The sequence below is a fragment of the Schistocerca nitens genome, chromosome 1 (assembly GCF_023898315.1).
Source record: "Schistocerca nitens isolate TAMUIC-IGC-003100 chromosome 1, iqSchNite1.1, whole genome shotgun sequence".
Classification (NCBI taxonomy): Eukaryota; Metazoa; Arthropoda; class Insecta; order Orthoptera; family Acrididae; genus Schistocerca; species Schistocerca nitens.
Genome location: NC_064614.1, coordinates 1,308,236,197 through 1,308,249,956, shown reverse-complemented (window position 1 = coordinate 1,308,249,956; position 13,760 = coordinate 1,308,236,197). Strand labels below are relative to the sequence as shown.

At 41.2% G+C, this 13,760-nt stretch overlaps 1 protein-coding gene across 1 annotated transcript in view; it reads left to right on the top strand.

Moving 5' to 3' along the window:
* The window catches only part of LOC126240075 (differentially expressed in FDCP 6 homolog), a 125,058-nt gene that overhangs the window by 47,947 nt on the left and 63,351 nt on the right, over positions 1 to 13,760 (top strand). Inside the window, exons 5-6 of the mRNA XM_049947904.1 lie at positions 2,855 to 3,099; positions 3,453 to 3,654. Coding sequence (XP_049803861.1) covers positions 2,855 to 3,099; positions 3,453 to 3,654 — 447 coding nt within the window. The remainder of the gene's footprint in view (positions 1 to 2,854; positions 3,100 to 3,452; positions 3,655 to 13,760) is intronic.

The following is a 13,760-nucleotide window of genomic DNA, read 5'->3' as shown; positions in this document are numbered from 1 at the left end:
ATGTTCAAAACAAACCATGAACACCAAATGAGAAATGGCATGCGACGGTGATTACAAAGTTTGCACCATCAACATCAAAGGTTTCATTCCCATATGCTGTGTGAGGATTTCGTGACATGTTCCAACCGCAATGCTACATTCTTCTGCAATCTCTTGACAGCCAGTCTTCGATTGGCATGTGCAATTTCATCGACGCTCCTGACATGAGCGTCGTAAGTAGACCTCATAGGGTGTTCTGAATGAGGGTCATCTTTGACTTCCATCCAACCATTTATAAACCATGTAGACCATTCGTATCACCAAGTATGGTTTAAGCAGTCATCACCGCAGGCTTCCTTCATCATTTATTGTCTCTGTGTGAACGTTTTCTTGAGTTTCATGCAAAATTTAATACAGACATGTTGCTCTTCTAACTCTGACATCTCAAAATTTGCAAACTGTGAGACACAACAATCTGCTCAATATGGCACTTATGAAAAACTTAGTCATATAGCAACGAAACTTCTGGTATTCACACGGTAAACACAGATGGTTGCACAGATGCCAACAACATTTTGCTCCAACACACCGTTGGCGTGGAACTATGAATATTCCAAAATTTTTGAAAAGACTACATATCTACAACAGTTGTCGAAGTTGACATTTCGTCCAAAAGACACCCAAGGAATTTTGCAGAGTGAGAAAGAAGTTGCAGATGAAGTATTTGTGTTTCTGCAAGATGAGTGGTGACGTGTTGTGTTGTATACGCTCGACTGTGGAGACAATGTACATGAGGAGTACAATTAACAAATATGATGATACATATTTAACAAGTGAAACTGATACTGAAATAGGTGTTGAGCCATCAAGCCATGTAGTTCATCATCCTTGTTGGGCAGGAAGCAACAAATCCTGTATTCAGCGAAACAAAGTAAAGGACAATCATCCAAGGACCATGTACTAAACATAAGTATGTACAAGGAAGACCATCTGCAGGATAGAAGAGAGGGGGGGAAACAGGTTTTGAATAAGTCCACAGCAACATGACCGTGTAGTGAAATAAGAAAAACTATGAATATTCAAGGGAGAACAAGTTGTACTTGTCACAAAAACTGTTGTTTGCGCATTTCACAGTACAATTTACAGAATTTGCATGATAGTGACCACATCAAACTGCTTGTGACATATATTCCAGCGATTTTAATGGAATCAGATGAAGATTCCATAACTTCAAACAGTGCTACAGAATTGGAAAATTTAAGATAACAGAATTTCAAACAAAGCATCAACTTTACGGTGCACAGCAAACTGCGGAATCGGCATGAAAATTTGTAGGCGAGATAAATAACAACTTATCTCATCACTCTGCTTAGGAATTTGTTTTCAACTCCAACTAATCAGGATTTCAAGAGGAGATGCATATGAAAGGAAACCTGGAAATTTATACAATTATGCCGACTGTTCATCTAGATGGTAAACTGGCTGGAAAGCTATTTATTGTGTTTTGAGAAGTTGGAGATGCTCTGCCACCTATGATTCTTTCTCACGTACGTGATCTTGCAAGGCAGTATGGAATATTTACGTCACAATGATGAGACATGGGTGTTTGGTTAAGATGTTGAGACCAAGGTTTAATCCTCACAATAGGTTGTGGGAAAGGTTCTCTAAGACAAATGAAGCTCATCGCGTCAGGCCAACTGTCAAAGCCATTCTGATAGTTTTCTCTGACCTTGAAGGATTAGTTCAACATGAACTCATGCCACAGGGACAAACTGTTAATCGATGGTACTATCGGGACGTGTTGCGAATCCTGCGATAAAATGTAAGAAGGAAATGCCTGCATTTTGGTGAGATTCATGGATCTTGCATCATGATAACACACCCGCACATTCATCGCCGTTGGTGTGTGGCTATTGCACAAAAAATGAAATCACTATGTTGCCTCATCCTCTGTACTCTCCAGACCAGGCCCCTGCAGACTTCCTTTTTTTATTTCCAAAGTTGAAAACCCCATTGAAAGGACAAAAGATTTGCAATGATAGATGAGCTAAAAGAAAATTCACACATGACATTTTGCGCGATCCAGCAGGAGACATACCATGACTGCATCCAGAAGTGGAAACAGCAATGGGAGCGGTGTATCAATTGTGGAGGAGAGTATTTCAAAGGAGACCATGCACAATAAGTAAAAGTTAAGCGTAGAAAAATTTTGTGGACATAGTTCTGGAATTTTTTGGGTAGATCCCGTATAATACAATGCTTGCTTTGTTTATCATTACCATTGCTCTGCTTTGTATTGACACAACTAGCACTGTTGTCAGCTACTCATTGACTAAGCATTTTGATTTGTTCTGTAGTCTCATGCTATGTTCACCATTGGATAAATCTAGTCCTGGCCCCAATTGCCTTTAACAGCCAGTATTGTGATTGCATGGTTGACAGTATGTGGGGCATTGAAAGCCGTAAACATCATCAGCATTTTCAGCTTTGTACTAGAGTGCTTCCTTGCTAGCATTAATATTGATAATAAAACAGGCAGTAGAAGAATTATACTAAGTGTGTAGCCTACGAAAAGATCAAGAACCCTTTGTTTTCTGTTGTTAAACAGCTACATTTACTTTCGTAATTTTGTTTATTGGACAAAGAGCTCATGTAAAATCAGTATAGACAGTTTCACAACCACTTTATTAAAACTACATAAAAGCAAAAGTGATTTTTACTTGTAAAAAATTGTGGCATTCAGCAAATCATAGTAAGTGATAGACGTGATTCAAATGTAACTGTTAGTCTTTCCATTGTTATCGTGAGTAAATGATCCCTTAAGTTATATTTATGTTATGATATAAAAATCAATTTGTTATCTGTTCTTTTACAGGGGATGTTGTATAAACGTGGGTATCTTCTTCCAACATTGAAGGAATATTGGTTCGTATTGCATCCAACAGAGTTGAGCTACTTCAAAAGTCAGAATGAGAGAGAACAATGTGGGTCAATTCCACTGGATCCCCAGTGCAGAGTAGATGTGAGTCCACCAACAAATAGCAATTCTACCCGGGACAGGACTCGTTTTGTGCTCAATACCAATGACAGAACGTTCGAGTTCGCCACTATGGATCACAGGTGCATAGTCATATTTGAACATACATTTTGCATTCCCTACTTAAATTATTTATTTAAGAAGAAAAGTAGAAAAAGTAGAGCGTATAAATTTACTCGTGCTAATTAACTAGAATCACCACTACCACCAACATCACAACTGTAGATATAATTATAACCTCTTGCAAGACAACAATTTTGTAAAAGTACGTGGTAGGCATTAAGGTGGGCAGTAAACCCAACAAAATCCATGAACATTCTTGTAACAAACAGTTACTTAAGATGGATGTAGAAATCACTGTTAAATGTAAATGTTCTTACTGATAAATAATATTGTTGGTACATCAGTAAAGTGTATAACTACTAAATTATTTCAGAACCCGTTTGCAATGGATATCTTCCTTGCAGACAGCAATATCGTATTCTGGATTGCGTGAAGGTTACCAGAGGTCACAAGCAAATCGTAGAAGGCGGTTAAGAGATGCAGAGATCCTAAAAATAAGTGAGGAGAACAGATGTCGAACGAGTCAGATAATTGATATGGAACAGACGAGAGCAGAGTTACAAGCAGAGAAAATGGTAGGTGTACCTTTTTAAATACTATCAAATTCTCTGTTTTAGTTGTTGGAAAACAGATGTTTACTCTGTCCATTAGTTTATTGATTATGGTAACACCCAATAATAATTGTACACAGAAATTTTGCAGAAGTAACTAACTTTTGCTATGAAGTAACACGAATTACTAAACATGGTTTTCCAGAATTCGTTCACCAAAGAAGTGCAGTAAAGATTCCAGAATTTGAATAAAGAACAGCTGCCCACATGAGTATCTAGAAGTAGATATCCCAGCGTAACAAAATATTAACTTCATAAAGGCAAGTCTTCCAGCCCAGCTTGTTTACCAGTTAGATTCTTTCCAGAAACTACTGATATAATAGCTCCGTACTTACAAGGGAACCTCCCCATCGCACCCCCCTCAGATGTAGTTATAAGTTGGCACAGTGGATAGGCCTTGAAAAACTGAACACAGATCGATAGAGAAAACAGGAAGAAGTTGTGTGGAACTATGAAAAAATAAGCAAAATGTACAAACTGAGTAGTCCATGCGCAAGATAGGCAATATTAAGGACAATGTGTGCTCAGGAGCGCCGTGGTCCCGTGGTTAGCGTGACTAGCCGCAGAACGAGAGGTCTTCGGTTCAAGTCTTCCCTAGAGTGAAAAGTTTAAATTTTTATTTTCAGTTTATGTGACAAACTCTTATGTTTTCATCACTTTTTTGGGAGTGATTATCACATCCACAAGAAAACCTAAATCGGGCAAGGTAGGAGAATCTTTTTACCCATTCGCCAAGTGTACTAGTTAGGTGGGTCGACAACATATTCCTGTCATGTGACGCACATGCTGTCACCAGTGTCGTATAGAATATATCAGACGTGTTTTCCTGTGGAGGAATCGGTTGACCTATGACTTTGCGATCAAATGTTTTCGGTTCCCATTGGAGAGGCACGTCCTTTCGTCTAATCGCACGGTTTTGCGGTGCGGTCGCAAAACACAGACACTAAACTTATTACAGTGAACAGAGACGTCAATGAACGAACGGACAGATCATAACTTTGCGAAAATAAAGAAAGTAAAATTTTCAGTCGAGGGAAGATTTGAACCAAAGATCTCTCGTTCTGCAGCTGCTCATGCTAACCACGGGACCACGGCGCCCCTGAGCTCAGAATGTCCTTAATATTGCCTATCTTGCGCATGGACTACTCAGTTTATATATTTTGTTTATTTTTTCATAGTTCCACACAACTTCTTCCTGTTTTCTCGATTGATCTGTGTTCAGTTTTTCAAGGCCTATCCACTGTGCCAACTTATAACTAAATCTGTGTGTGTGGTGTGTGTGTGTGTGGGGGGGGGGGTGATGGGGATGTTCCCTTGTTAGTAATCATATACAATTGTTCGCTCAATGAAAGATCCATTCCTAAATCCTGGTAAATTGCCCAGATCACACCAATATTCAGTAAAAGAAATAGAAGTAATTACACACCTGTATCACTAAACCCTGAGGAGAGACACCACTCTGTGTTGTCCCCAGTCCTTCCAGCACTGCTTATACTTTCTGTGCTGTAAACCTGCACTTTGACTATCTCTTCCCGTTGGATGGTCCATTTGGTGCAGGCCCTGCTTGGACTTTGCAATTTTGGTGTAGATTTCCAATTTCACTGCCAGTGCTATCTTTACCTTCTGTTAACACTTATGTGGCCCCCATTATTGGTTTTCACCTGCCATCTTATCCAAATTTTACAGAAGTGTGTGTTGAGCAGGGAAGGTCACCCACTAAGGTGTATGCTCAAACCTTCCACCATGACATCCTTCCTCCCTGTTGTTGTAGTATGTCCAAAACGCAACACGATAGCCATCCTGTTATGTGTATGTGTGTGTGTGGGGGGGGGGGGGGGGTTGGGGTAGTGAAGTACCTGTACGGTGGTAGCCCCTCGATCACGCAGTGATCGCAGTGTTGGTGCCTGCGCTGCACACTCCCCATATGCCACGGAGCATGTGCCCATCGTGACTGGGGCACAAAGTCTCCCAGCAATGGATTACTTGTCAGGTAGCTGTTGCTGAGGCTGGGTGGCACCCGTAGGGAGAGCCCCCATTTGGAATGGAAAGGCCATGTACAATGCAAAAAAATACGATCCCAATGTGTTCCCTTCCCTGGCCACCCATGGAAGAATGTAGGACGAGATGACAAAAAGAAAGACACTCTCCCCAGTACCTAGTCTGTGCCAGGACTGATGGGGACTTCTTTTTGGCCACAGAGCATTTATTTAATGTTGAACACATCAAAAACAAATACAGGGATGTTCCAGCTAGCTTTAAGATGAAGAGTGATTCCCGGCTGATTAAAACATTACCTCCTGCCCAGTCACAGGCACTGCTGTCTTGTGGAAAGTTGGGTGACATTCTCGTGACCGCCACTCTCCGAAAGAGTTTCAGAATGGTCCAGGGCATCATCTTTCATGGTAATCTTCTATTGTGACAATGAGCTACGAGCCAACTTAGAGCGGCGGGCTGTGCTCATCATCCGTGATGTCCGTAGGGAACCGAGGGAAAACAGAGTTGCTACTGTAGCTTTCGTCTTGCCTCACAAAGGTAATACAATGCCTGAGAAGGCCAAGTTGATGGTCTACCGGTGTGATGTGAAACCATATGTTCCTCCTCCTCTTAGATGCTTCAAGTGTATGAAGTTTGGACATATGTCTTCCCATTGCACTGCTACCCTTCTCTGCAGGGATTGTGGACATCTGTTGCATGTGAATGTTCCTTGTGCCACTTATCCCATCTGTGTAATCGGAGGCAAGCTCTTTTCTCCCTGCTCAGCAGAGTGCTCCATTTTTCATGAGAAGAAAATCCAGGAGTGTAAGACCCTGGATGAGCTTGCATATCAAGAGGCCAGAAAAAAGTGTGAGCGTCTTAATCCCATAGAAACGATACAATCTTGCACTACAGCTACAATGTCAGCCTCTTCTTTGTCAGAGGTGCTTTCCTCTCTTGTGTTTCTTACTGCTCACCACCACCACCACCACCACCCCATGCCGTTGGAGCCATTCTTGTGCTTCCACCACACCCATTTTAGGAGCATTGGCTCCCCACCTTCTGAGGCCACTGGTCCCCATCCCCCAGCTGGGTGTGCCTCCTCCTCCTCCTCCTCCTCCTCCTCCTCCTCCTCATCTGGGTTCTCTGGCAAGGAGGAGGTCCCTTGGGTCTCTCCCTTCCGTGGTTTCAGTTGGTCCACAGCCAGATGCCAGCCGGCAGCTGAAGGAATCGCAGACTGATGCAAGCCATCAGACTTCTCATTCTTCCTCTGTCCCTGAAACCAATTCAGGGAAACTTTCCCATCATTGACTTCTGAGGAGGAGGAAGAGGAGGACAACAATGACAAAAGGAAATCCTTTAAGACAAAGGAAACTACAGTGGCCACACACCAGTGGAATTGTAATGGATTTTTCTACCACCTGGCTGAGCTACAGCAGCTTTTAAGCACTAATGCTGAATTCTGTATTCCCATGCAGGAGATATGATTTCCAGCAGACACTGTTGCCAAACATTTTGCTGAGCATTATGCTCGCTCATCTCTGTCTGAGCACTACCACTTTGTTTTTCATCTCGTAAAACTGCAGGTGGATCGAATGTGATTATCTTTTACTAATTGCCACCTGGAGCCATATAATGGTCCATTCAGTGGATTGGAACTCTCCACTGCCCTAGCGTATTGCTCCGATATGGTCCCAAGGCCAGACCGCATCCACAAATAAATGCTGAAACATCCCTCAGTGAATTGTCAGCATCACATCCTTGCCCTCTTTAGTCAGATCTGGAACAATGAAGAGTTCCCAACTAAGTGGCAAGAAAGCACGGTAGTTCCGGTACTGAAATCGAGTAAGATCCCCCTCGAGATGTACAGTTATCGCCCAGTCAGCCTTACCGATGTTCTCTTTTAAGTTGCCCGAATGCACGGTAAGGAAGGGGCTGTGCTGGCTCTTTGAGTTGTGAGGCCTTTTGGCTCCATCTCAGAGCGATTTTTACAAAGGCTACTCCACGGTCTTTGCACATTGTCAGCACCTCATCGCTGTCTTTTTTTGACCCCCAGAAGGCTTATGACATGGTGTTACCACATCCTTACTACATTGCACAAATGGCATCTCTGGGGTCAACTCTGGATTTTTGCCAAGAACTTCCTGTCATACTGTATGTTCCAGGTTTCAAGTAGCTGCTTCACTCAGTACCCCACGCATTCAAGAGAACGGAGTCTTGCAGGGATCATCACTGAGTTTGCCCCTCTTTCTGATGTCCATCAATGGCCCAGTGGTGGCTGTGGGGCCCTCCTTGTATGCTGACAATTTTTGCTTTTATTATTGCTCGTTTAGTATGGTTGTTGCTGAGTGTCACCTACAGGGTGCCGTATGAAAGGCAGGGTCATGGGCTCACACACAAGGCTTTTGTTTTTCAACCACCAGTACACGTTTCCTGCACTTTGGTTACTTTTATACTTCCCACCCACAGAGCTTTCTCTAGATGATCAGTCAGATGATTTGTCTAGCTGCAGTTGAGATGCACAGCTTTTTGGGACTGGTCTTCGATCCCTGGCTGACATGGCTGCCTCATTTTTGCCACTGTAAGCAAAAGTGCTGGTGACACCTCGGTACACTTCACTGCTTCAGTAGCACTGCTGGGGTGGAGATCACTTTTTTCCTTTTGCAGCTCTACAAAACCCTGATTCTGTCCCGTCTCGATTATGGGAATGTTGTGTACGGTTCTGCATCACCCTCAGCATTGCCGATACTGGACCCCATTCATCATTGTGGTGTCAGACTTGCGACAAGAGCCTTCTGGACTAGCCCTGTGAGCAGCATACAAGTTGCCGTTACGAGTCCCTCTGTTACCTATGAGGCACCAGCAACAGCAACATTCGTAGCTTGCCTGAACATCACAACTCCTGTGTCTTTTTTTCCCTGAGGGGGAATTCCATCTTCCACAACAATGACCCAGAACTGGGTTTACAGTTGCTGCACAACTCCAGTGTCTCTGTTCGGAACTGCAGCTTCCTCCACAGTCTCCTCTTTTCGGGGAGACAGCGCATCTAACCCCCCTCCCTCGTGGCTTGATCCCTGACCTTGCATTTGTCTTGACTTCTCCTGTGGTCCAAAAGATTCCGTTGGCCCCACGATTTTTTGCCACCAGTTATTAGCTGTCCTTGAGACCTATTTGGATTTGGAAGTGGTATTCACAGATGACTCGACAGTCGACGGACGTACAGGCTTTGTATACAAACACGTGCACGGTACAGTGAACTCCACCCTCCGCCAAACGGCTGGAGTGTCTTTACTGCTGAGTTCGTGGCCATTAAATCAGCCCGTAGCCATTTTTGTTCTTGCACTGGCAAGAGTCTCCTGATCTGTAGCTATAGACCACTGTTACTTTCCTCACCCACTTATTACGGATATCCAGGATTGTGTCTCTGACCCCTATCAAGCTGGACGGCCAGTTGTTTTAATTTAGACCACTGGTCGTGTTGAGGTTTTGGAAAATGAACAAGCTGACCACATGGTTGCCAATTCTGGAAGTTGGGATCCTAGCACCAGACCTTCACTCATTTATATTCCATCAATTGCTGGAAGTCTGGAACTCAGAGTGGTCTGCCCTGATCTCTCGAAACAAACTGAGGACAATTAAGGAGATCACGTCCTCTTTGCAGTTTCCGTATTTGCTTCTCGCTGGGAATCCTCTGTCCGATGTAGACTCTGCGTTGGCCTCACTCGACTGACCCGTGGCCACATTCTCAGGTGGGAGGATCCCCCTCGTTGCCTATGTGGAGCCCACTTGACGGTGGCCCAGTTTCTCATACACTGCTGTAATTTAGCTGCTTTCAGGCAGCATCTTAATCTTCCTGACACGCTGCCTCTGGTGCTAGCAGGCAATGTCAAAGCGACTGACCTGTTGCTACATTTTGCCCACGAAGGTAGTTTCTATTCATCCCTGTAAGGTAGGGCATTTTGGGCTCATTGATCTGAGGGGTTGTTGGTCTCCTCTCTTGCTCATCACCCCCCACTTGTCACCCTCGCCATCACCCTCACCCCCACCCCCTGCTCCCACCCCCACCCCAACCACCACCCCCGCCTTCGCCCCCACCCCCGCCAAGAGCTTTCTTCTCGAAGAGTGAAAATATTATTTTGTTGACTTTTATCTATCTGTGGAAAAATGATCATCATAATAAAATAAGAGAAATTGTAGCTCGCCTGGAATGACACACAAGAGTTCATTTTCCCACTTGCCATTCGAGGATGGAACCATAGAGAAATAGTGTGAAAGTTGTTCAATGAAACCCCTGCCAAGCACTTAAGTGCAAATTGCACAGCAGTCATGTAGATTAGATATACTTCAGTACCACTGTAAAAGACCTACAGAGGAAAGGTAGCTTTCATTCTGTTTGTGTCATTCAAGTGTTGATTGGCGACTCCATGTTGTCTTGTGCACAACGACCAGATAACAGGTATACTTGAAAAAAGAGACAGCATTGGTCGTATATTTTTACTATTGCAAAATCGATTTTCTGTCACTGAGTGACCATCTTCAGTGCTAGAAGTTAAAAAATTTTTCACATTACGATCAGAGAGTACAACATAGAAAATCACAATTACATCTGTATATGAACATAACACTTGTTAGAAACAAACCTATATTGTATAACTTAAATTGGGATGCACTGTTGACACTATGCTTACGGCGATCACATAGACTGAGGTCGCTGTTTACCTGCACTTGTTCAGCAGACCTCGGTGTGACGGGGCTTGACACGCCCTCTATGTGACATGTGTCACGTGAAGACATAGTATTATTGGTTTTGCGAATTATTAACACTAAATAACTCTTGTACTTTTGTGAATGGTGTAGTAATTCAAATTTAAAATGTACGTACAACACATAGCAGATGCAGGAGAATATCTAAAATACATTGGCATATTGTTTTTTATAAACTATAAAACATAAAATAGATCGATGATAAGTTATTAGAGTGCAGAACATGTAAAAAGCAAAAGACAATGCCAAAGAATAATAAATGAACAACATAAAAAGAGGCGCAACACAGGTCTTTCTTAAAAAACGTAACACCCACCATCTGGCGTGGGAAGTCAAAAGTACAACGTTCGTAATTTAGGTAACAAACGTTAATACCAAGGAGTCAATATATAAAAAATAATAACATTAATACCAAGGAGTCAAATATATTAAAAATAATCACATTACGAAACTGCTGTTACTTAATAATTAAATTAAAATGCCGTGCAAATGTAAGGTGCGAACAAGTAGTATACATCAATCATCGAGAAACCAACATGAGGAAGGACAAGTAACAGTGTCACTTATACCAAAATGTACGTCGTACTTTAGAGAAATTAAACATAGACTATGCACGATATCCAGCACTTATTCAAATAGCAAAAGAATTGTTAACCTATATTAAAAATAATTACGTAAAGTGATAACCGGTTTGTATTACTTTGTGTCAACGCCTACGAGATGTCGACTGTCGTAAAATTATGTTCAGTAGGCGTCCATAAGTTCTGTAAATTACAGAACAAACAAGAAAGAAGCATCTTTTAAAAACCGAAATTAGTAATGTTATTAAAACAAACTAAAAACATGTGTGTCAATGTGTTGAGACAGTTGAAATAGCGACCATTATACGTGTTCTCGTAGCGACTATGACTGAGGCGTTGTATATAAGGGATAACAAGCAGCTCAAGTGCTACGTGCTCGCGGAACCTTGTTTCTAATTTTCGTCCTGTTTGCCCTATGTAACCTGCATTACACGCGGCACACATAAGTTTGTAAACACCTGATTCATGTAAGACTTTGCGTTCATGAATGTTATTCCTTAAAAGCACGCCCAGTCTGTTCGCCGTCGAGAAACCTACATTAATATTTCTCTTCTTGAATACACTGGCAATTTCATTGCTAATGGGACCATAGAAAGGCAATGTGATAAATTTTTGATTTTTAGTTTCGCTTATCTCATTCCGCCTTAAATTGTCTTTACTATATTTTTTGGATGTCATCTCATTTAATTATTAAGTAACAGCAGTTTCGTAATGTGATTATTTTTAATATATTTGACTCCTTGGTATTAATGTTATTATTTTTTATATATTGACTCCTTGGTATTAACGTTTGTTACCTAAATTACGAACGTTGTACTTTTGACTTCCCACGCCAGATGGTGGGTGTTACGTTTTTTAAGAAAGACCTGTGTTGCGCCTCTTTTTATGTTGTTCATTTATTATTCTTTGGCATTGTCTTTTGCTTTTTACATGTTCTGCACTCTAATAACTTATCATCGATCTATTTTATGTTTTATAGTTTATAAAAAACAATATGCCAATGTATTTTAGATATTCTCCTGCATCTGCTATGTGTTGTACGTACATTTTAAATTTGAATTACTACACCATTCACAAAAGTACAAGAGTTATTTAGTGTTAATAATTCGCAAAACCAATAATACTATGTCTTCACGTGACACATGTCACATAGAGGGCGTGTCAAGCCCCGTCACACCGAGGTCTGCTGAACAAGTGCAGGTAAACAGCGACCTCAGTCTATGTGATCGCCGTAAGCATAGTGTCAACAGTGCATCCCAATTTAAGTTATACAATATAGGTTTGTTTCTAACAAGTGTTATGTTCATATACAGATGTAATTGTGATTTTCTATGTTGTACTCTCTGATCGTAATGTGAAAAATTTTTTAACTTCTAGCACTGAAGATGGTCACTCAGTGACAGAAAATCGATTTTGCAATAGTAAAAATATACGATCATTCAAATGTGTCAGTTGCTGGTTAGTTCGGGGAAAGAAAATCATTGTCTTTCACAAACCAAGTTAAAGTAAACATGCTGCTGCTTTATGGACAATTCATAAGGAACAATAAAGAGAAGTTGTTGGAAGGGCATTGTAATACTACGCAGAGGACAAAGAGCAAACCTGTTAAAAGTGCAGCAAACGAATTAGATGCTCTGGAAGCTGTTGATCACTGTCTGTGTATTAGCACCAGGGAGCTTCCATCCATATTGGGTGTTATTTCTGAAGCAGGGTTACAGAAGACACTTGGAATTTTGCCACTCATTTCTGAAGCAACAATGGTTCTTTTTTTTTTCACAGAATTGTCTTACCATTGAAGCTACAACTAAAAGTCATGGAAAGCTAAAAATAAGAATTATACCTTATTGAGCTACTGAGAATTTGCCCGAGACATTTTGAACATTGAGTGTTAGTAATGCTTGAAAGTTTGGTACGGGATAATTGGAGACTGTGACTGTTTCTTACTTCATTAAAGAATCTTTAATGGGGAGGAGATACAGTTTCTTAATGATGTCCTGCCGACTTTCCAGAGGAAGCTACCTGACATACATATATGTATGTGGTATCAGCACCATGGATGTCCAGCTCACTGATTACATGTGGATAGGAAAGTGTTCACCCAGCTCATCCGTGCATGCTGGGTAAGATGTGAAGGCATTAGTTAATTAGTTGGTTCATTACTTACTTACATCTTCTATGGATCATTTTTACAAAAATCATAATGTTGTGGAACGAGTCATTTTACCTTCACATTTTAATATGTAAATATGACTACATGCTGGACATTTATAAGTTTTTTTTTAAATTGTACATTACAATAGAAATTCTTCTATGTAATAGAAGGGGTTGTCAAGGAGGAACTTTTTCATTTTGTTTTTCAAATTTTGCTTTGCTGTCTCTCAGACATTTTACATTACTAGGCTCGTGATCAAAAATTTTTGTTTCAGCATTGTACACCCCTTTTTGTGCTAAAGACAATCTTAATGTGGAGTAATGAATGTCATTGTTTCCTTGTGGTATTGTGATTCTGTACATCATTGTTCTTTTTAAGCTGTTGCGGATTGTTTACAGCAGACATCTTGAGAGAATATATATAATGTGAAGCAGTAGTCAGAATAACCAATTCTTTAAACAGATGTCTATGAGATGATTGTGAGTGAGTGCCACATATTATTCTTACAGCATATTTTTGAGCAATGAAGCTTTCTTTCTTAAAGATGAGTTATCCCAGAATATTATTCCATATGACTTTATTGAATGAAAATATACAAA